The sequence below is a fragment of the Hyla sarda genome, chromosome 6 (genome assembly GCF_029499605.1).
Source record: "Hyla sarda isolate aHylSar1 chromosome 6, aHylSar1.hap1, whole genome shotgun sequence".
Taxonomy (NCBI): domain Eukaryota; kingdom Metazoa; phylum Chordata; class Amphibia; order Anura; family Hylidae; genus Hyla; species Hyla sarda.
This window is the reverse complement of record NC_079194.1, coordinates 7,882,623-7,906,568: the sequence shown is the minus strand read 5'-3', so window position 1 is coordinate 7,906,568 and position 23,946 is coordinate 7,882,623. Positions and strand designations below refer to the sequence as shown.

Below are 23,946 nucleotides of genomic sequence, written 5' to 3'. Positions count from 1 at the left end.
GAGGAGTCTGGAGGAGGACATGGGACAGAGGAGTCTGGAGGAGGACATGGGACAGAGGAGTCTGGAGGAGGACATGGGACAGAGGAGTCTGGAGGAGGACATGGGACAGAGGAGTCTGGAGGAGGACATGGGACAGAGGAGTCTGGAGGAGGACATGGGACAGAGGAGTCTGGAGGAGGACATGGGACAGAGGAGTCTGGAGGAGGACATGGGACAGAGGAGTCTGGAGGAGGACATGGGACAGAGGAGTCTGGAGGAGGACATGGGACAGAGGAGTCTGGAGGAGGAGAAGGACAGAGGAGCCTGAAGAAGGAGGAGGACAGAGGAGTCTGGAGGAGGAGGACAAAAGGAGTCTGGAGGAGGAGGACAGAGGAGTCTGGAGGAGGAGGACAGAGGAGTCTGGAGGAGGAGGACAGAGGAGTCTGGAGGAGGAGGACAAAAGGAGTCTGGAGGAGGAGGACAGAGGAGTCTGGAGGAGGAGGACAGAGGAGTCTGGAGGAGGAGGACAGAGGAGTCTGGAGGAGGAGGACAAAAGGAGTCTGGAGGAGGAGGACAAAAGGAGTCTGGAGGAGGAGGACAGAGGAGTCTGGAGGAGGAGGACAGAGGAGTCTGGAGGAGGAGGAGGACAGAGGAGTCTGGAGGAGGAGGAGGACAGAGGAGTCTGGATGAGGAGGAGGACAGAGGAGTCTGGAGGAGGACAGAGGAGTCTGGAGGAGGACAGAGGAGTCTGGAGGAGGACAGAGGAGTCTGGAGGAGTCGGACAGAGGAGTCTGGAGGAGTCGGACAGAGGAGTCTGGAGGAGGACAGAGGAGTCTGGAGGAGGAGGACAGAGGAGTCTGGAGGAGGAGGACAGAGGAGTCTGGAGACAGAAATAAACTAAGGTGTCTAACAGTTTTAAAGATGGGGGCAGAGGGCTCCGGCAGCAGCTTACTCTTTCCTCCTGACTGAGAACACATGCATGCTTGGCCAAACAGAGCGTGCATATGTAAGGGAGGAGTAGGGGATGTCAGGAAGAATACATATTTGTCATACAGGCATCTTTAGCAATAATCTATGAGGCAAAATATGCCTGAAGTGTCACATACTAAACAGAGGAGTCTGCTGCGTCTGAATATGTCCCTAACAGACGGGCTCAGACCATGAAAATGATATCAAGCTACAGGAATAATGGAATTCTGTCCCTTTACACCAGTGGTCTCCAAACTGAGGCCCTCCAGATGTTGCAAAACTATAATTCCCAGCATGCCCGGACAGCCGTTGGCTGTCCGGGCATGCTGGGAGTTGTAGTTTTGCAACATCTGGAGGGCCGCAGTTTAGAGACCACTGCTTTACACGGTCTCATTTAGTCCTAAGGACAACACAGGTTCCTGACCCGTCTGTTTGTTCTTGTGACAGGCGTCTAATAAAGACAGATATGCGAGGGTCATGGCAGTGGAGCTGAGCCGGTGTGCTCCTTGGTGATCCGTCTTCATTAGAGGCAGGAAGGCAGGTAACCAAGCCATGTGATACATCCGCGATACATCCGCGATACTTACTTCATTGTCATCGTCTTTAATAACCAAGTACCTGAGAAGGTTCAGCGAGGCCATAATCCTGGAGAGAGAAAGGAATAAGAGATATGTACGAGCATCAGGTGAAAGCTAATTACATGAGGAGGGGGTTTGTTACAGTGTGTCACCCCAGTAGTAAGGAGATTACATGAGGAGGGGGTTTGTTACAGTGTGTCACCCCAGTAGTAAGTAGATTACATGAGGAGGAGGTTTGTTACAGTGTGTCACCCCAGTAGTAAGGAGATTATATGAGGAGGAGGTTTGTTACAGTGCGTCACCCCAGTAGTAAGGAGATTACATGAGGAGGGGGTTTGTTACAGTGTGTCACCCCAGTAGTAAGGAGATTACATGAGGAGGAGGTTTGTTACAGTGTGTAACCCCAGTAGTAAGGAGATTACATGAGGAGGAGGTTTGTTACAGTGTGTCACCGCAGCAAACTGGTGTCTTGGCATGCTGGGATTTTGGTGCAAAATCCAAGCATGCCAAGACAGCAACATCTGGAGGGCCACAGTTTGGAGATCATTGTGCAGTGGTCTCTAAACTATGGCCTTCCAAACCTCGTAAAACTACAACTCCCAGAATGCATGAACAGCAAACGGCATAGTTGCGTGCCTCCAGCTGTTGCATAACTACACTCCCAACATGCCCTTTGGGGAACAGTACATGCTGGGAGTTGTAGTTTTGCAACAGCTTGAGGCACACTGGTTGGAAAATACTGAGTTAGGTAACAGAACCAAGGTTTTCCGACTAGTGTGCCTCCAGTTTTGCAAAACTACAACTCCCAGCATGCACGGCATGTCAGTGCATTCTAGGAGTTGTAGTTTAGCAAAAGCTGGAGATTTGCCCCCCCCATGTGAATGTACAGGGTACATTCACATGGGCGGGTTTACAGTGAGTTTCCTGCTTCAAGTTTGAGCTGCGGCAAATTTTCTGCCACAGCTCAAACTCCTAGCGGGAAACTCACTGTACTGGAAACCCCCACCTGTGTGAATATACCCTAAAAACACTACACAAAATAAAGGGTAAAACATTACATATACGTACGCTGTCCCTCGCTTCCCCCTCAATAAAAAATAAAAAACGTATTGTACGGCAGCGTTTCCAAAACGGAGTCTCCAGCTATTGCAACAACAACAACTCCCATCATGGCCCGGACAGCCATTGACAGTCCAGGCATGCTGGGAGTTTAGCAACAGCTGGAGGCACCCTGTTTGGGAATCACTGGCGTAGAATATTTTTGGTAGCGTAGGCAATTGTAAAGCTTGCATCCGGGTCCGCCCCTATGCAAATCCCTAATTTAGGCCTCAAATGCGCATGGCGCTCTCACTTCGGAGCCATGTCGTATATCAAGGAAACGGTTTAGGGCCACATATGGGGTATTTCCGTACTCGGGAACAATTGCGTTACAAATTTTGGGGGGGATTTTTCTCCTTTTACCCCTTATGAAAAGGTAAAGTTGGGGGCTACATCAGCCTGTTAGTGTAAAAAAATTAAACATTTTACACCAACATGCTGGTGTTGCCCCATACTTTTTATTTTCACAAGCGGTAAAAGGAAAAAAGACCCCCAAAATTTGTAACGCAATTTCTCCTTTGTACGGAAATACCCCATATGTGGGCGTAAAATGCTCTGCGGGCGCACAACAAGGCTCAGGAGTGAGAGCGCACCATGTACATTTGAGGCCTAAATTGGTGATTTGCACAGGGGTGGCTGATTTTACAGCAGTTCTGACAAACGCAAAACAATAAATACCCACATGTGACCCCATTTTGAAAACTACACCCCTCACGGAATTTAACAAGGGGTATAGTGAGCCTTAAAAACCCACAGGTGTTTGACAAATTTTCGTTAAAGTTGGATGGGAAAATGAAAAAAAAAAAAAAAATTTCACTTAAATGCTGCTGTTACCCTAAATTTTTCATTTTCACAAGAGAAAATAGGAAAAAAGCCCCCCAAAATGTATAACCCCATTTCTTCTGAGTATGGAAATACCCCATATGTGGATGTAAAGTGCTCTGTGGGTGAACTACAATGCTTAGAAGAGAAGGAGCCCCACTGGGCTTTTGGAGAGAAAATTTGTCCGGACTTGAAGGCCACGTGTTTTTACAAAGCCCCCATAGTGCCAGAACAGTGGACCCCCCCCACATGTGACCCTATTTTGAAAAGTACACCCTTCACATAATGTAATAAGGGCTACAGTGAGCATTTATGCCCCACAGGTGATTTTTGGAACAGTGGTCCGTGAGAAAAGAAAAATTTTAATTTTCATTTGCACAGCCCACTGTACCAAAGATCTGTCAAATGTCAGTGGGGTGTAAATGCTCACTGCACCCCTTATTAAATTCTGTGAGGGGTGTAGTTTACAAAATGGGGTCACATGTGGGGGGGTCCACTGTTCTCACATGTGGGGGGCTTTGTAAACGCACATGGCCCCTGACTTCCATTCCAAATAAATTCTCTCTCCAAAAGAGCATTGTAGTGCGCCCGCAGAGCACATTACATCCACACATGGGGTATTTCCATACTCCGAAGAAATGGTGTTACAAATTTTTGGCAGGATTTTCCCCTATTATCCCTTGTAAAAATTTTATATTTGGGGAAAAAAACTGCATTTTAGTGAGAATTATTTTATTTTTATTTACACATCTGACTAACGAAAAGTCGTCAAACACCTGTGGGGTGTTAAGGCTCACTGCAACCCTTGTTATGATCCTTGGGGGGGTGTAGTTTCCAAAATAGTATGCTATTTTTTTAAATTTTTTTTTTTTTTTTTTTTTTTTTTGCTGTTCTGGCACCATAGGGGACTTCCTAAATGTGACATGCCCCCCAAAAACCATTCCACCAAAATTCCCTCTCCAAAATCCCATTGTCGCTCCTTCCCTTCTGAGCCATGTAGTGCACCCGCAGAACACTTTAGATCCACAAATTTTAGGGTGATTTCTCTCCTTTTACCCCTTGTGGAGCCATTTTTTTTATTTTTACAAGAACAACCGAGTGTAAAAATAAATAAAGATTTTGAATTTTCTCCTTCACTTTGCTGCTATTCCTGTGAAACACCTAAAGGGTTAAACTTTATTTTCCTCTTTTTATTTTGATCACCCCATCCCCCCCACAAGGAAAATGTGATTTATTTGTGATAGTTATGTATTGAAGTGTATTGCGCTTAACCCCTTAAGGACTGAGCCAATTTGGGCCTTAAGGATTCAGACAATTTTATTTTTACGTTTTCGTTTTTTCCTCCTCGCCTTCTAAAAATCATAACTCTTATGTTTTTATCCACAGACTAGTATGAGGGCTTGTTTTTTTTTGCGCGATCAGTTGTCCTTTGTAATGACATCACTCACTTTACCATAAAATGTATGGTGCAACCAAAAAATTACTATTTGTGTGGAAATTGATAAGAAAACCGCAATTTTGCTAATTTTGGAAGGTTTCCTTTTCATGCTGTACACCTTACGGTAAAATAGACCCGATTTCTTTATTCTGTGGTCAATACAATTAAAATGATACAGATGATTACATACTTTTCTATTATTATACAGCTTTAAAAAAAAATCGCAAACTTTTTAACCAAATTAGTGCGTTTAAAATCCCTCTATTTTGCTGACCTATAACTTTTTAATTTTTTCGTATAAGCGGCGGAATGAGGGCTCATTTTTTCCGCCGTGATCTGTAAAAAAAATTTATATTACATTTGCATATTTAAAACTTTTAATACATTTTTTATCAATTTTATTTGGAATAAAATGTAATAAAAAAGTAGCAATTTTGGACTTTTTTTTTTTTTTTTTTATACGTTCACGCCATTCACCATACGGGATAATTAACATTATATTTTAATAGTTCGGATATTTATGCATGTGGCGAGACCAAAATATGTTTATACATTTTTTTTATTTATTTATTTATTTTTTTATACACTTTTTTGGATGTAAAATAGGGGAAAAAAGCAACAATTTACATTTTTATTGGGGGAGGAATTTTTTTTTTACACTTTTTTACTTTTATTTTTTACACTTTAATAGTCTCCATAGGGGACTATTTATAGCAATCATTCGATTGCTAATACTGTTCAGTGCTACTGATCAGTGTTATCGGTCATCTTCTGCTCTGGTCTGCTCTCTCAGGCAGCGGAGGCAGGTGAGGGGACCTCCGTCTGTCGTTCTGGATGATCGGATCACCGCGGCAGCGCTGCGGGTGATCCTATCATCCATTTTAGTGACCGTAGTGCTGGAGATGCCGTGATCTGTATTGATCACGGCATCTGAGGGGTTAATGGCGGCCATCCGCGCGATCGTGGATGTCGGCCATTACCGGCGGGTCCCTGGCTGCTATCAGCAGCCGGCACCTGCCACGCATGACCAGAGCATCGCTCCGATGCTCGCGGTCATGTTTAGGACGTAAATGCATGTTCTGGTGCGTTAAGTACCACAGCACCAGGACGTACATTTACATGTCCTGTGTCGTTAAGGGGTTAAATAATACTATGCCCTGTAATCTGAGATGGTTGCCATGACAGCTGATTGATTGGATGTATAACAACTCATATTCTGTGATCGCTTTTGACCGTAGGATTTACGGGGCTAAAGAACTGCAATCACGACTAACACTGTAACCCTAGTGTATAGGGGTGTATAACAATTGATTAAAAAATGACACCAACTCTGCCTAGTGGCAGGTAAAATACCAGCTTTTTATTTGACACTATAAATAAATAAAAAAAACCCCGACAAGTGGTGTCTTCAGGGGTAATGACCCATTACCCCTGAAGAAGCCACCTGTAGGGTGGCGAAACATGTTGGGGATTCTTTGCATAAGGTTTTAAACCAGCAAGGCTCCTGCATTACATTCTATGTGTACACTGCAGTTACACATGGATATATCTATTATTATCCATTATATCTGTCTGTTTATAGATTATACAAAAATATTCATAACATTCCATATAGTTGTTACATTTCTCACCGATCAGACGTCTGGAGGAGATCGGTTTCTGCCCCTTCTGAAAGTGAAAGTGCTGAGTGCAGGAGCGGAGTCAGTCGGGTCCCTAGGAACCAACGGTTTTGTGGGTTCGTCTGATGAATTTTTCACCAAAAAGCAAAAAAAAACGAAATAAATTTTTCATTATTTGAGTAAAGTCATATAAACAACTATCCAAGCAGCTGTGTGTGGAAAACATGAAAATTCATATCACTTATAGTAATGGCAGACTGGATTTTCTTCTCTAGCCCAGTGTTTCCGTAACCAGTGTGCCTCCAGCTGTTGCAAACCTACAGACTCTCAGCATGCCCGGACAGCCTTTGGCTGTCCGGGCATGCTGAGAGTTGTAGGTTTGCAACAGCTGGAGGCACATTAGTTAGGAAACCCTGCCTTGTGCCTATTACACATTAAACAACACAATAAGCACTGTGATTTTCTGTAGGTGAGACTAGAGATCACATGACCCAGTTACAGTACCAAAATACATGGTTGCAGCTGAGCTGGAATAAAACAGATTGAGTGTATACAATATGGGCAAACCCCCTCCCTCCCCCCAAAACAAAACATGGAGTGCCTCTTTAATAATTCATCATGGATAATGGTGGTGCTGCTCATACTCTTCCCCCCCCATACTGCAGCCCGGTTCCCCTCACCTTCAGAGCAGAGTCTATCTGGTTCTTGATGTTGTGTATGATGTAGCCCTCCACCCCTGCATGGCCGCTGATTTTCAGGAGACATCTGCACAGAAAGCAGCAAATTCACATTATGATGAAAAAATACGAAGGAAAACGAGTTACTATAGACCAGAGCCGTATGCAGCATTGGCCATGACATGGTGAAAATGCTGAGGATTTTCCATGTGTTTACAGGACTCGGCATGTGGATAAGAACAGGAAGAGGAAGTCCATTACATGACACTCTAGCCGGGAATTCAGCCAACTCTATCTCACTCCCACTACACTTTCTTGACCATAACCCCTCTCACATAATTGGACGGAAACAAAGTTGGCTGAATTCCTGGCTAGAGTATACACAGCAACAGGAAGTCCATTACAGGACACTTTAGCCAGGAATTCAGCCAACTCTATCTCACTACACTTTCTTGACCATAACCCCTCTTGCATAATGAGATGGTAATAGAGTTGGCTGAATTCCTGGCTAGAGCGTACACAGGAACAGGACGTCCATTACAGGTCACTCTAGCCAGGAATTCAGCCAACCCTACCTCCCTCCCACAACACTTTCATGACTATAACCCCTCTCACATAGAGGGATGGAGATAGAGTTGGCTGAATTCCTGGCTACAGTGTACACAGAAATAGGAAATCCATAACAGAATGTACACCAGACATCTATATATGAGTGAATGACATTAAGGTTATATGTCCTGTGTAAATTTCAGTTCCATCTCCTGACTAGGACACAGGACGATCGTATAGATCTCACCTGGCTGCCGCTCCGTGTTCTCACCTGAATAACTTGTATTTTCCTTCTACGCAAAACTTGTCGATCACCAATTGTAACATCTTCAGACTCTTTTTCCTCTATAAAAAAAAGAGCCAGAAATTCACCAGATAAAGTTGATGAGATTGTGGTCTTACCGTGGGGGTCATGTAAGGGCGTTCGGGAGTCAAAGCCAGAGACTTACCAGATGTTCAATAGGACAGAGCGTCATCACCTTCACCAAATCCTGCACCGGAGGGGATAAAGCAAAGATTAATAAAGCACAAGATTAATCCCCGACAGTAGTGTTCTCCAACCTGTGGCTTTCCAGCTGTTGCAAATACTACAACTCCCATCATGCCCTGACAGCCGAAGGCTGTCAGGGCATGATGGAGTTGTAGTATTTGCAACAGCTGGAGAACCAAAGGTTGGAGTACACTGCCCTGCAGTAAACTGTGCTATAATATAGCAATCAACATTCTGATCACGCACAATAATCCACAACATTAAGGGGGAACTCCATCATTTGACAACTCGGATTTGCTAATTCTACTTGGCATTTTGTTTCCAGTCTGACCCCTGATGATGCCGCCACTATCTGGGTGAAACACGTAGGGACATGTTTGTTTGGAAATGCAGCACTTGACAAGTCGTGTCTTCCCGCTCCATGCACGCAGAGTCGGGGCCCTGTTCTGTAGAACGCTGTCAGACCCCACTCAACCAGACACTTATCCCCCCCTATCCCGAAAAATGCTGGAGTACCCCTTTAAAACCATCAGCCTATTAATGTAGAATCCACTGTCAAAGAAGGATCTGTCGGCTCTCTGTTAGTAAATACTAGTATTCCCCAATGCAAAACATTACAATGCTGGAGCACATACAATTCTGTGGTTCCTCTGTTATTATTCCTGGAAATGTATTCGGAAAACTAGGAGTTGCAATGCACCATGTCGGTCATGTCCCAAGACGATTAGTGACTACGTGGGGACACACATTATAGACAAGGGAAAACTTTCTGTTTTATATATTTCCAGGAGGAATAACAGAGGCATGACACACTAAAAAAAGCTTGAAAAGATTAAAAGAACTAAAGAGAGAAAACAAGTATTTGCTAAATTGGAGGCAAAAAGTGGACAGGTCCTCCTGAAAATCATCTGATCCATACAGAAAACGGGACTGTGCAGAATGAGATGGAGCAGAGTGAAAGCAGCGCACAGTGCGTACAAGCTGTCATCTCCGGTCCTCCGCTGTCTTCTCCGGTCCTCCGCTGTCTTCCCCGGTCCTCCGCTGTCTTCCCCGGTCCTCCGCTGTCTTCTCCGGTCCTCCGCTGTCTTCTCCGGTCCTCCGCTGTCTTCTCCGGTCCTCCGCTGTCTTCTCCGGTCCTCCGCTGTCTTCTCCGGTCCTCCGCTGTCTTCTCCGGTCCTCTGCTTTCTTCCGCAAGGCCTTACTGGGCCTGCGTATCGACGTCATTACGCCGCTGCGTAGTGACGTCACCGGAGAGGGCCGAGAAGAGACCGGAGGACCGGCGCTGAACCTGGAGGGCACCCCGGAGCATCGTGGAGGGGTAAGTAATACTTACCGCACCACATGGGGGACATTAAGCTGCTATCCGGCAGCAGCTTAAGCATTTTGCGCTGCTGGATAGCACTTAATGCGATGGCCCCGACATAAAAAAGCATTGTATGTCGATTTGATCATATGTCGGGGCCATCGTAGGTCGGGGGGTCACTGTATAATGTTAATAGCTATAGTGCAGAGATCTTCCGTATCAGAGGTGCTGTTTCCATTGTAAGCTGTGACGTTACATCTCAGGCTCTGAATGCAGAGTTTCCTCTCTTGTCAGCATGAGACGAGACCAGTGATGTGAAGGGGGGACCTAGTATTACTGATTATTAGCTTATGATTTATTAGATCAGGTAAAAGGAAGCCTGTTCTACTGTAAACTACTGTGACTGAGAACAGTTTCCTGCTGCCTTATCTAATGAGTCATAAATCTAATGAGCAGTAATAACAGCTCCCCTTCACATCACTGATCTTGTTCTGTGCTCTCTACATTCAGAGCCTGTGACAAAATGTCACAGCTTACAAGGGAGACAGATCTGTGCACTAATAACATTATATGAGTCATTTGCTTTATTATACTTTTTGACACCATTCACGCTTGTTTTTTTTCCGCCGGACTACCCCTTTAAATTTCTCCTGAGAGTTCACTCACCTTTAACACTTGGTTGACCGCAGTGACATCTAATACATCCTCAGGAAGACTCCCATCATCCGCTCTTAGTAAAGTATGTTCCAGCAAATCCTGAAATCAAAAATAAAATCTTCAGCTCCCCTGTGATTGTGAATCGGTCGATGCTCCTACGCGTTTCACTCACCAGCCCTTTGGACAACATTGACTCTTCAGTTCTGAAAACAGGAGGAAAATAAAAAGCAAAATTAACGTTATATTGTGGAAACATTCTTTCTTAAGTCCCTTATTGCCAAACAGATTTCTTCATTATTTTCATTGTCAAATTCTAAGCTATAACCCTTATTTTTATTTTTTATTTTATTTAAACCATTGGTTAATACACCATTTTAATATATATATATATATATATATATATATACACAGTCATGGCCGTAAATGTTGGCACCCCTGAAAAATGTCAAGAAAATGAAGTATTTCTCAAAGAAAAGGATTGCAGTAACACATGTTTTGCTATACACATGTTTATTCCCTTTGTGCGTATTGGAACTAAACCAAAAAAGGAGGAAAAAAAGCAAATTGGACATAATGTCACCAAACTCCAAAAATGGTCTGGACAAAATTATTGGCCCCTTTCAAAATTGTGGAAAAATAAAGATTGTTTCAAGCATGTGATGCTTCTTTATACTCACCTGGGGCAAGTAACAGGTGTGGACAATAGAAAAATCACACCTGAAAGCAGATAAAAAGGAGAGAAGTTCACTTAGTCTTTGCATTGTGTGTCTGTGTGTGCCACACTAAGCATGGACAACAGAAAGAGGAGAAGAGAACTGTCTGAGGACTTGGGAACCAAAATTGTGGGAAAATATCAACAATCTCAAGGTTACAAGTCCATCTCCAGAGATCTAGATTTGTCTTTGTCCACAGTGCGCAACATTATCAAGAAGTTTGCAACCCATGGCGCTGTAGATAATCTCCCTGGGCATGGACGGAAGAGAAAAATTGATGAATGGTGTCAACGCAGGATAGTCCGGATGGTGGATAAGCAGCCCCAAACAAGTTCCAAAGATATTCAAGCTGTCCTGCAGGTTCAGGGAGAATCAGTGTCAGTGCAAACTATCCGTCAACATTTAAATGAAATGAAACTCTATGGAGGAGACCCAGGAGGACCCCACTATGGAGGAGACCCAGGAGGACCCCACTATGGAGGAGACCCAGGAGGACCCCACTATGGAGGAGACCCAGGAGGACCCCACTATGGAGGAGACCCAGGAGGACCCCACTATGGAGGAGACCCAGGAGGACCCCACTATGGAGGAGACCCAGGAGGACCCCACTATGGAGGAGACCCAGGAGGACCCCACTATGGAGGAGACCCAGGAGGACCCCACTGCTGACACAGAAAAAAGCAAGACTACATTTTACCAAAATGAACTTGAGTAACCAAAATCCTTCTGGGAAAACATCTTGTGGACAGATGAGGCCAAGATAGAGCTTTTTGGTAAAGCCCATCATTCTACTATTTACCGAAAACGGAATGAGGCCTACAAAGAAAACAACACAGTACCTACAGTGACATATGGGGGAGGTCAGTGATGTTTTGGGTTGTTTTCTGCCTCTGGCACTGGGGGCCTTGAATGTGTACAAGACATCATGAAATCTGAGGATTACCAATGGATTTTGGGTCGCACTGTACAGCCCAGTGTCAGAAAGCTGGGTTTGTGTCTGAGATCTTGGGTCTTCCAGGAGGACAATGACCCCAAACATATGTCAAAAATCCCCCAGAAATGGATGACAACAAAGCGCTGGAGAGTTCTGAAGTGTCAGCAATGAGTCCAGATCTAAATTCCATTGATCACCTGTGGAGAGATCTTATAATTACTGTTGGGAAAAGACGCCTTCCAATAAGAGACCGGGAGCAGATTGTAAAGGAAGAGTGGTCCAACATACCGGCTGAGAGGTGTAAGAAGCTTATTGATGGTTATAGGAAGAGTGGTCCAACATTCCGGCTGAGAGGTGTAAGAAGCTTATTGATGGTTATAGGAAGAGTGGTCCAACATTCCGGCTGAGAGGTGTAAGAAGCTTATTGATGGTTATAGGAAGAGTGGTCCAACATTCCGGCTGAGAGGTGTAAGAAGCTTATTGATGCTTTCACTTATTTTTTCCAAAGGGTGTGCAACCAAATATTAAGTTAAGGGTGCCAATAATTGTGTCCAGACCATTTTTGGAGTTTGGTGACATTATGTCCAATTTGCTTTCTTTCCTCCTTTTTTGGTTTAGTTCCAATACACACAAAGGGAATAAACGTGTGTATAGCAAAACCTGTGTTACTGCAATCCTTTCCTGTGAGAAATACTTCATTTTCTTAAAATGTCAGGGGTGCCAACATTTACGGCCATAACTGTATGTGTGTGTGTGTGTGTATATATATATATATATATATATATTTTTTTTTTTTTTTTTTTTCACTTTTTAGTAGTATGCCACAGTATATACAACTTTTTATTAAATAAATAGATTGATTCATTCCCTTTTCTCTCTTAGGCAAGTTTTTTTTTTTGTATATGTGATAAATACTAATAAAAAGTCACAAAAAAGAGAGAGGTTCTGGCACTACTGACTATAAATCCTATTTGGTTGTACGCTGGTGTGGTGGGGGTGCAATGCCAAAAAGTCCACAGTCATAAAAGGTTCTTTAGAAAAAGATGAAAGGCTGCACTCTTCGTGGTGAGTGCAGCCTTTCATCTTTTTCTAAGGAACATACTAATAAAAAATAAATATATAAAAAAAAAAAAAATTAAAGGGGTTATCCAGGAAAAAACTTTTTTTTGAATATATATATATATATATATATATATATATATATATATATATATATATATATAAAGTTTTTTCAACTGGCTCCAGAGAGTTAAACAGATTTGTAAATTACGTCTATTAAAAAATCTTAATCCTTTCAGTACTTATGAGCTGCTGAAGTTGAGTTGTTCTTTTCTGTCTAATTGCTCTCTGATGACACCTGTCTCGGGAACTGTCCAGAGTAGAAGCAAATCCACATAGCAAACCTCTTCTACTCTGCGCAGTTCCCGAGACAAGCAGAGATGTCAGCAGAGAGCACTGTTGCCAGACAGAAAAGAACAACTCAACTTCAGCAGCTGATAATTATTGGAAGGAGTAAGATTTTTTAATAGAAGTAATTTAAAAATCTGTTTAACTTTCTGGAGCCAGTTGATTATATATATATATAAAGTTTTTTCCTGGAATACTCCTTTAAAGTTAAAATAAAAATTAAAGTAAAAACAATAAATGTGGTTTACCCGAGACGTGTTCTTACCTCTTTAGCAGCACGTCTACGTGTTCCATATTAGACTTCACCAGAAATGATGGACTAAGAAAAAAAAATAATCTTATTTGAGTAATTATAATTTTTTAATTCAGCTAAATTAGAGACAATCGGACCACATCCCCCATCCTTTCTATGGAAGAAATACAATACTAGGCACAGCCATGGATCAAGGTGGCGCCACCTATGTTCTAATCGCATACAGCACATTCGGGATATGTTTTTCTCACCCAAACACAAAAGGGAAGCTGTCCATCCCAATGTGGTGAACGAACAGGAGGTAGGTGAGTGCGGCCAGAGACTCTGCCGTGTGGGTGGTTTCCTTCTCGAGGTCAGATCCGTCCGCCTCTGTAGTCTGCGCGGAGTGAACGCGCTGCACGAACGTCCTGGGTAGCGACTCCCCCAAGGATACAAGGAAACCCTGGAAATGAAATAAACGTCTCTCACACCGATACATTGTCACAAACCCTCAGCTTCCAGAACAAGTTTATTTCCATTCATGGACAAGAAAAGTGAAATCTTGGAAAGTTTTTCTTATCACTAAACTGGACAGAACCGTCGATTTTTGGGGTTTTTAATTGTTTCCAAAAGGGCAGATAATGCGGAGTCCTGGATGGAAATAGGATTATTACAGACCCTGAAAATGTTAAAGGGCCGTACACACAGGACCACACGGATTATGGCGGGATGAATGTCAGTGGTGTGCCCATCTGACCCCAACAGCAGATATGGGGGAGATAAGCTGCAGCAAGACGAGCAGGACAGGCATGAAGAAATGCTGCAGCAGGGTGGGCAGGACAGGCATGAAGAAATGCTGCAGCAGGGTGGGCAGGACAGGCATGAAGAAATGCTGCAGCAAGGCGGGTGGGACATGCATCTAGTAATGCTGCAGCAACGTGTGCAGGATAGGTGTGAATAAATGCTGCAGCGAGGTGGGCAAGACAGGTGTGAATAAATGCTGCAGCGAGGTGGGCAGGACAGGTGTGAAGAAATGCTGCAGCGAGGTGGGCAGGACAGGTGTGACTAAATGCTGCAGCGAGGTCGGCAGGACAGGTGTGACTAAATGCTGCAGCGAGGTCGGCAGGACATGTGTGACTAAATGCTGCAGCGAGGTGGGCAGGACAGGCGTGAATAAATGCTGCAGCGAGGTCGGCAGGACAGGCGTGACTAAATGCTGCAGCGAGGTGGGCAGGACAGGTGTGACTAAATGCTGCAGCGAGGTGGGCAGGACAGGTGTGACTAAATGCTGCAGCGAGGTCGGCAGGACAGGTGTCAATAAATGCTGCAGCGAGGTGGGCAGGACAGGTGTGAATAAATGCTGCAGCGAGGTGGGCAGGACAGGTGTGAATAAATGCTGCAGCGAGGTAGGCAGGACAGGTGTGAATAAATGCTGCAGCGAGGTGGGCAGGACAGGTGTGAATAAATGCTGCAGCGAGGTGGGCAGGACAGGTGTGACTAAATGCTGCAGCGAGGTCGGCAGGACAGGTGTGACTAAATGCTGCAGCGAGGTGGGCAGGACAGGTGTGAATAAATGATGTAGCGGGGTGGGCAGGACAGGTGTGACTAAATGCTGCTGCGAGGTGGGCAGGACAGGTGTGACTAAATGCTGCAGCGAGGTGGGCAGGACAGGTGTGACTAAATGCTGCAGCGAGGTCGGCAGGACAGGTGTGACTAAATGCTGCAGCGAGGTGGGCAGGACAGGTGTGACTAAATGCTGCAGCGAGGTGGGCAGGACAGGTGTGACTAAATGCTGCAGCGAGGTGGGCAGGACAGGTGTGAATAAATGTTGCAGCGAGGTGGGCAGGACAAGTGTGAATAAATGCTGCAGCGAGGTGGGCAGGACAGGTGTGAATAAATGCTGCAGCGAGGTGGGCAGGACAGGTGTGAAGAAATGCTGCAGCGAGGTGGGCAGGACAGGTGTGAAGAAATGCTGCAGTGAGGTGGGCAGGACAGGTGTAAATAAATGCTGCAGCAAGGTCGGCAGGACAGGTGTGACTAAATGCTGCAGCGAGGTGGGCAGGACAGGTGTGAAGAAATGCTGCAGCGAGGTGGGCAGGACAGGTGTGAAGAAATGCTGCAGTGAGGTGGTCAGGACAGGTGTGAATAAATGCTGCAGCGAGGTCGGCAGGACAGGTGTGACTAAATGCTGCAGCGAGGTGGGCAGGACAGGTGTGACTAAATGCTGCAGCAAGGTGGGCAGGACAGTTGCGGAGGCGACCATATCATACCTGGTAAGTATTGTGCATGTGTCTTAGAATAACTTACTATCATGATGCTTGATAACCCCTTTACTGCAATGACTGCAGGGAGCAGGAGGTTTGGAACTCTGTACCAAAAACCAAGGCTTAAATGTATCTAAATGTCTTTTGTAAAATTTAGGAACAAATTTAGGGCGTATTTAACAATGAATTTCCTGCAGACACAGGAGAGCGCGGACGTCTTATGTATAAATAATCGATTCTGTATCTGATGGAAAAACACTCGACGCCTTTTAGTCTTTGTTCTGTTTTTGTTGCTTCTTTCTCTGCTCCGGATCTCAGTAGACGGACGTCACGCAGCTTTACGAAGTTTAACTCACGACTTTCCAGTTCTGCGGATCATTTACTTCAAGTATCGCGATTACCAAGGAAACAAGATACAGAAAGATCAAAGCGGAGGATCCGCCGTTCACTGCTCAGCATTGTCTGATCACAGCGGCAGAAAATCCTTCATCTAATAAACCGCGGCGCAAAAATATTACCATGAAAGCGAAAGATAAAATCCATGAAATAAGAAGCGAAACATTCGCTGGTCTTATCCTAATAAATATATAAAAACTATTCAATAAAAGAAAAAACACCAAACCCCTAAGTATCTACTACTTACCATAATCTCCTTCGCGAATACATGGAAAGGATTATCACCCTCATCCTCCGGGAATGATTGTAGTTGTGCCTGGAGCAGAGGGAACCGCAAACAACTAAAACAACTGAGAAAAGAACAAACACAATAAGTAATAAAGGAACGGGCACCAGATTTATTGTGTGTTTTATGAGGCTTCTGCACCTCACTGGACAACAGGGGCATAGAAGGAGGAAGGGCGTGGCTTGGCAGAAAGGAGGGAAGGGGGTGGCTTGGCAGAAAGGAGGGAAGGGCGTGGCTTAGCAGAAAGGAAGGAAGGGCGTGGCTTTGCAGAAAGGAGGGATGGGCGTGGCTTGGCAGAAAGGAGGGAAGGGCGTGGCTTGGCAGAAAGGAGGGAAGGGGGTGGCTTGGCAGAAAGGAGGGAAGGGGGTGGCTTGGCAGAAAGGAGGGAAGGGCGTGGCTTAGCAGAAAGGAAGGAAGGGCGTGGCTTAGCAGAAAGGAGGGATGGGCGTGGCTTGGCAGAAAGGAGGGAAGGGCGTGGCTTGGCAGAAAGGAGGGAAGGGGGTGGCTTGGCAGAAAGGAGGGAAGGGCGTGGCTTAGCAGAAAGGAAGGAAGGGCGTGGCTTTGCAGAAAGGAGGGATGGGCGTGGCTTGGCAGAAAGGAGGGAAGGGCGTGGCTTGGCAGAAAGGAGGGAAGGGGGTGGCTTGGCAGAAAGGAGGGAAGGGGGTGGCTTGGCAGAAAGGAGGGAAGGGCGTGGCTTAGCAGAAAGGAAGGAAGGGCGTGGCTTAGCAGAAAGGAGGGATGGGCGTGGCTTGGCAGAAAGGAGGGAAGGGCGTGGCTTGGCAGAAAGGAGGGAAGGGGGTGGCTTGGCAGAAAGGAGGGAAGGGGGTGGCTTGGCAGAAAGGAGGGAAGGGGGTGGCTTGGCAGAAAGGAGGGAAGGGCGTGGCTTAGCAGAAAGGAGGGAAGGGCGTGGCTTAGCAGAAAGGCGGGAAGGGCGTGGCTTAGCAGAAAGGCGGGAAGGGCGTGGCTTAGCAGAAAGGAGGGAAGGGCGTGGCTTAGCAGAAAGGAGGGAAGGGCGTGGCTTAGCAGAAAGGAGGGAAGGGCGTGGCTTAGCAGAAAGGAGGGAAGGGCGTGGCTTAGCAGAAAGGAGGGAAGGGCGTGGCTTAGCAGAAAGGAGGGAAGGGCGTGGCTTAGCAGAAAGGAGGGAAGGGCGTGGCTTAGCAGAAAGGAGGAAGGGCGTGGCTTAGCAGAAAGGAGGGAAGGGCGTGGCTTAGCAGAAAGGAGGTAAGGGCGTGGCTTAGCAGAAAGGAGGGAAGGGCGTGGCTTAGCAGAAAGGAGGAAGGGCGTGGCTTAGCAGAAAGGAGGAAGGGCGTGGCTTAGCAGAAAGGAGGAAGGGCGTGGCTTAGCAGAAAGGAGGGAAGGGCGTGGCTTAGCAGAAAGGAGGGAAGGGCGTGGCTTAGCAGAAAGGAGGGAAGGGCGTGGCTTAGCAGAAAGGAGGTGTAATGTCACAACCTTTTCTAGCTAAGCCCAACCCTTTCAGTGACATCACACCTCCTTTCTGATAAGCCACACCCTTCTTGCTTAACCATTCCCCTTCAGTGACATCACCGGAAGGGTGTGGCTTAGGAAAAATGAGATATAACGTCACTGAAAGGGTGTGGCTTGGCAAGAATCAGATATGACATCACTGAAAGGGTGTGGCTTAGTAGAAAGGATGTGTGACATCACTGGAAGGATGTGGCTTAGCAGGAAGAAAACATGACATCATTAGGGGGGGTGGCTTATCAGGAAAGAGGTGTGACATCACTGGTAGGGTGTGATTGAGCAGATAGCAGGTCTGATATCACTGGAAGGGTGTGGCTTAGTAGAAAGGATGTGTGACATCACTGGAAGGATGTGGCTTAGCAGGAAGAAAACATGACATCATTAGGGGGGGTGGCTTATCAGGAAAGAGGTGTGACATCACTGGTAGGGTGTGATTGAGCAGATAGCAGGTCTGATATCACTGGAAGGGTGTGGCTTGGCAAGAATGAGACATGACATCACTGGAAAGGCTGTGGCTTAGCAGGAAGAAAAGTGACATCATTAGAGGGGGTGAATTATCAGGAAGGAGGCGGGAGATCACTGGTAGCATGTGGCCTTGCAAAAAGGATGTGTGATGTCAATAGAAGAGTGTGGCTTAGCAAACAAGGAGATGACATCACTGGTAGGGTGTGGTTGAGTAGATATGAGGTGTGACATCACTGGAAGGGTGTGGCTTAGCACATAATATGTGCAACATCACTGGAAGGGTGTGGCCTATCAGGAAGGGGTGTGGGTTAAAATGTAGCAACGTGTCCCAATTTTGAAGCAAAATGTTGGCATAAAGTATGAAAATCAACAGGACGTTATGTTGGAAAAGAATGTTTATCATATCATGAAATTTCTCATACAGCGTGCACTGGGACGTGGAGGGGGACGGTGTGCGCACTAGGGGGCTCAGGGTCTGAATCTTCAAAGACGTCATTGCAGCAAAACTAAAGGGCGGCCATATTGTCTGTTTACTTCATTCTGTTACACACTGAACCTCCACTCACAACGTCAGCAGCTCCTTCCGCATCTCCTGTGTATCCGGATCCTTAGAAATGTCCGCGCTCTGAGAGACAAGATCAACGAAAGGCCGAGCAAACTGGACCAAAGCCAGACAGCAGCGGCACAGCCAATGGCGATCCTCCAGCATCTGCTCCGTGGTGTACGGCACCGGCAGAGACGAGAGTCGGGAATGGAGGGTGGACAGAGACAAACCCACAGAGTAGGATTTCTTGTTTCCGTGTTTCATAAGGACTAAAAAAAAAAAATAAGCATATTAAACTTTCCAATAAGACAGAATCACGAGACTCCTGTGCATGGGGCGGTGTAAGGCCCACAGCTCCCTCTTTTATCAAGCAAACTGAGCAAACATCCACAGAGCAGGGAAAAAATATAAATACACTGCTCAAAATAATAAAGGTAACACTTACACAACACAATGTAACTCCAAGTCACTGACACTTGTGTGAGATCCCACTGTCCACTCAGGAAGAACACTGATTGACAATCAATTTCACATGGAACAGACAACAGGTGGAAATTATAGGCAATTAGCAAGACACCCCCAATAAAGGAGTGGTTCTGCAGGTGGTGACCACAGACCACTTCTCAGTTCCTATGCTTCCTTGCTGATGTTTTGGTCACTTTTGAATGCCGGCAGTGCTTTCACTCTAGTGGTAGCATGAGACGGAGTCTACAACCAACACAAGTGGCTCAGGTAGTGCAGCTCATCCAGGATGGCACATCAATGCGAGCTGTGGCAAGAAGGTTTACTGTGTCTGTCAGCGTAGTGTCCAGAGCACGGAGGCGCTACCAGGAGACAGACCAGTACATCAGGAGACGTGGAGGAGGCCGTAGGAGGGCAACAACCCAGCAGCAGGACCGCTACCTCCTATGTGCAAGAAGGAGCAGGAGGAGCACTGTCAGAGCCCTGCAAAATTACCTCCAGCAGGCCACAAATATGCATATGTCCACTCAAACGGTCAGAAACAGACTCCATGAGGGTGGTATGAGGGCCCGACGTCCACAGGTGGGGGTTGTGCTTACAGCCCAACACTGTGCAGGACATTTTGGCATTTGCCAGAGAACACCAAGATTGGCAAATTCACCACTGGCGCCCTGTGCTCTTCACAGATGAAAGCAGGTTCACACTGAGCACATGTGACAGAGTCTGGAGACGCCGTGGAGAACGTTCTGCTGCCTGCAACATCCTGCAGCATGACCGGTTTGGCGGTGGGTCAGTAATGGTGTGGGGTGGCATTTCTTTGGGGGGGCCGCTGTCACGATGCCGGCTGGTAGGAGGTGGATCCTCTGTGCCAGAGAGGGATTGGCGTGGACCGTGCTAGTGGACCGGTTCTAAGTCACTACTGGTGTTCACCAGAGCCCGCCGCAAAGCGGGATGGTCTTGCTGCGGCGGTAGTGACCAGGTCGTATCCACTAGCAACGGCTCAACCTCTCTGACTGCTGAAGATAGGCGCGGTACAAGGGAGTAGACAGAAGCAAGGTCGGACGTAGCAGAAGGTCGGGGCAGGCAGCAAGAATCGTAGTCAATAAGGCAAGCAGGAGGTCAAGTACACGGTATGGATAAACACAGTAACGCTTTCACTAGGCTCTAAGGCAACAAGATCCGGCAGGGAAGTGCAGGGACAGAGAACAGATATAGTCTGGGAGCAGGTGGAAGCCAATTAAGCTAATTGGGCCAGGCCCTTTAAGTCTCAGGGAGCTGGCGCGCGCGCGCCCTAGAGAGCGGAGCCGCGCGCGCCAGCACATGACAGCAGGGGACCGGGACGGGTAAGTGACCTGGGATGCGATTCGCGAGCGGGCGCGTCCCGCTGTGCGAATCGCATCCCCGACGGCCATGACAGTGCAGCGCTCCCGGTCAGCGGGACCGACCGGGGCGCTGCGGAGAGAGAGACGCCGTAAGCGCTCCGGGGAGGAGCGGGGACCCGGAGCGCTAGGCGTAACAGCCGCACAGCCCTCCATATACTTGCCAGAGGTAGCCTGACTGCCATTAGGTACCGAGATGAGATCCTCAGACCCCTTGTGAGACCATATGCTGGTGCGGTTGGCCCTGGGTTCCTCCTAATACAAGACAATGCTAGACCTCATGTGGCTGGAGTGTGTCAGCAGTTCCTACAGGAGGAAGGCATTGATGCTATGGACTGGCCGCCCGTTCCCCTGAATCCGATTGAGCACATCTGGGACGTCTCGCTCCATCCACCACAGACTGTCCAGGAGTTGGCGGATGCTTTAGTCCGGGTCTGGGAGGACATCCCTCAGGAGACCATCCTCCACCTCATCAGGAGCATGCCCAGGCGGGGAGGTCATACGCGCACGTGGAGGCCACACACACTACTGAGCCTCATTGGGACTTGTATTAAGGACATTACATAAAGTTGGATCAGCCTGTAGTGGGGTTTTCCACTGTGATTTTGAGGGTGACTCCATATCCAGACCTCCAGGGGTTGATGATTTCCATTGATAATTTTTGTGTGATTTTGTTGTCAGCGCATTCAACTATGTAAAGAGGAAAGGATTTCATACGATTAGTTCATTCAGATCCAGGATGTGTTATCGCAGTGTCATCTTTATTTTTTTGAGCAGTGTCATTTATATAATAGGTTTTAGTGTTGACTACTAAAAAAAATGTGTTCTGTCAGGGTTCAAGGCAGTGTTTCCCAACCAGGGTGCCTCCAGCTGTTGCAAAACTACAAATCCTAGCATGCCTGGACAGGGCAAGCTGGAAGTTGTAGATTTGCAACAGCTGGAGGCACCCTGGTTGGAAAATGGTGTCTTAAACTCTCACAAAGTCATAGGGAAGAGGACCACGGTCCCCCATCACAATCCTACCAGTTCTGTTGCTCTCCGATGTCCGCCCCTCGTGACGTCACAGCCCGTCCCCTTAATGCAAGTCTATGGGAAGGGGCGTGACAGTCGCATCACCCCCTCCCATAGACTTGTATTGAGGGGGCGGAGCCGTGACATCAGGATGCTTCGGCCCCTGTATCGCCGGTCATTACGCACAGAGAGAGTTTGCTCTGTGCTGTAATGATAGCGGGGTGCTGCAGCCGAGATCCCGGGGGTCACCAGCGGGACCCCCGCAATCTGACATCTTATCTCCTATCCTTTGGATAGGGGATAAGAAGTCCTGGGGCGGAGTACCCCTTTCAATATGTATCTTACTTAGGACCTGATTGTAAGCAGCAGATGTTCTCCAATTAGAAGTTATGTTTTCCTTAAAGGGGTTATCCAGGAAAAAACTTTTTATATATCAACTGGCTCCAGAAAGTTAAACAGATTTGTAATTTACTGCTATAAAAAAATCTTTATCCTTTCAGTACTTATGAGCTGCTGAAGTTGAGTTGTTCTTTTCTGTCTAAGTGCTCTCTGATGACACGTGTCTCGGGAACTGTCCAGAGTAAAGCAAATCCCCATAGCAAACCTCTTCTACTCTGTGCGGTTCTCGAGACAAGCAGAGATGTCAGCAGAGAGCACTGTTGCCAGACAGAAAAGAACAACTCAACTTCAGCAGCTGATAATTATTGGAAGGATTAAGATTTTTTAATAGATGTAATTTACAAATCTGTTTAACTTTCTGGAGCCAGTTGATATAAAAAATAAAGTTTTTTTCCTGGAATACCCCTTTAAGTTTTTGCTGTATGACGGACATTGCGCTCTTGCACAATATATCATCAGTGTCTATATTGAAAAAAAAAAAAATGCTTATGTTTGTTACAAACTGTGGGTCCTTTGTTTAGGGCCGAGACTTTCTGTATATCTTTGTTATCAGTCTTGAAATTCAATAAAATATTTAAAAATAAATCAATAAAATAAAAATAATATATGAACAGTACAGCTGTCTGTGTGTTATTAGTTTAGTTCCATTGAGTTTGCCTATAAAATGTGACTTCGAGAACAATCAGGTCAAATTTCCTTTAGTAATTAATGCAGAAGTGTGAATTCCAATACACTTACCTTTTTCCCTGCACTGTGGATGTTTACATATCATATATGAACAGTACAGCTGTCTGTGTGTTATCAGTTTAGTTCCATTGAGTTGGTCTATAAAATGTGACTTAGAGAACAAATCAGATAACATTTTCTTTAGTAATTAAAGGGGTACCCACCGATAAACATCTTATCTCCAAGATGTCTGATCGCGGGGGTCCCGCTGCCTGGGGCCTCCCCGCGATCTGCCACAGCACCCGGCATTCTAAACAAATACCGGGTTTCTGCGGCAGAGATCGCAGGAATCACGCCCCCTCCATTCATGTGCATGGGAAGGGGGCGTGTCTACCGACAAGAATGTAGGGGCGTGGCTGTGACGTCACAAGGGGGCGTGGCTGTGACGTCACAATCACGGCCTCCAGCTATGAACGCTCTGAATAAAATGTTCAGAACGCTGGAGCACCATTACAGCACCATTGCAGTACCCCATTAATGCAGAAATGGGAATTCCAATGGGTTCACTTACCTTTTTCCCTGCACTGTGGATGTTTACTTAATGTGCTACATATCATAAATGAACAGCACAGCTGACTGCGTGTTATTAGTTTAGTTGCATTGTGTTTGTTTTCTAAGTCACAATTATAGACAAATCAATCAGATTATTAGTAATTGATGCAAAAATCGATTATATATATATATATATATATATATATATATATATATATAAACAAAGGATAAGTTGGCCAGCACTAATGATTCCAAACTATTATATGGACCTGGCTTACAGGTGCAAGCTGCTGAGCTGAATGCTATATATTTAGCCCAGCAGCCTGCACCTGTAAGCCAGGTCCATATAATAGTTTGGAATCAATAGTGCTGGCCAACTTATCCTTTGTCTGTATTACACATACGGGGGAGTGGCTATCTCCATGTTGGCTCTTGCACCCCACCCACCTCTATCAGGTGTATATAAGGTGTCTTGGATGTTTCAGATCCTGCAATGACTGCTGATCTATTCACACAGAGGCATATTCATAGTGTAGGGTCCGTCCCAAATGAGGTCACCTTACCGTGGCGGGACG

At 46.1% G+C, this 23,946-nt stretch overlaps 1 protein-coding gene across 1 annotated transcript in view; it reads right to left on the bottom strand.

Annotated features, from left to right (window-relative positions):
* The window catches only part of GLMN (glomulin, FKBP associated protein), a gene marked incomplete in the record, with an annotated part of 30,119 nt that overhangs the window by 5,228 nt on the left and 945 nt on the right, over positions 1-23,946 (bottom strand). The window contains 11 exon segments of the mRNA XM_056523150.1: positions 1,536-1,593; positions 6,516-6,625; positions 7,184-7,268; positions 8,001-8,074; positions 8,179-8,220; positions 10,189-10,278; positions 10,352-10,382; positions 13,499-13,552; positions 13,738-13,928; positions 16,373-16,475; positions 18,925-19,171. Of these exon segments, the coding sequence (XP_056379125.1) occupies positions 1,536-1,593; positions 6,516-6,625; positions 7,184-7,268; positions 8,001-8,074; positions 8,179-8,220; positions 10,189-10,278; positions 10,352-10,382; positions 13,499-13,552; positions 13,738-13,928; positions 16,373-16,475; positions 18,925-19,171 (1,085 nt within the window).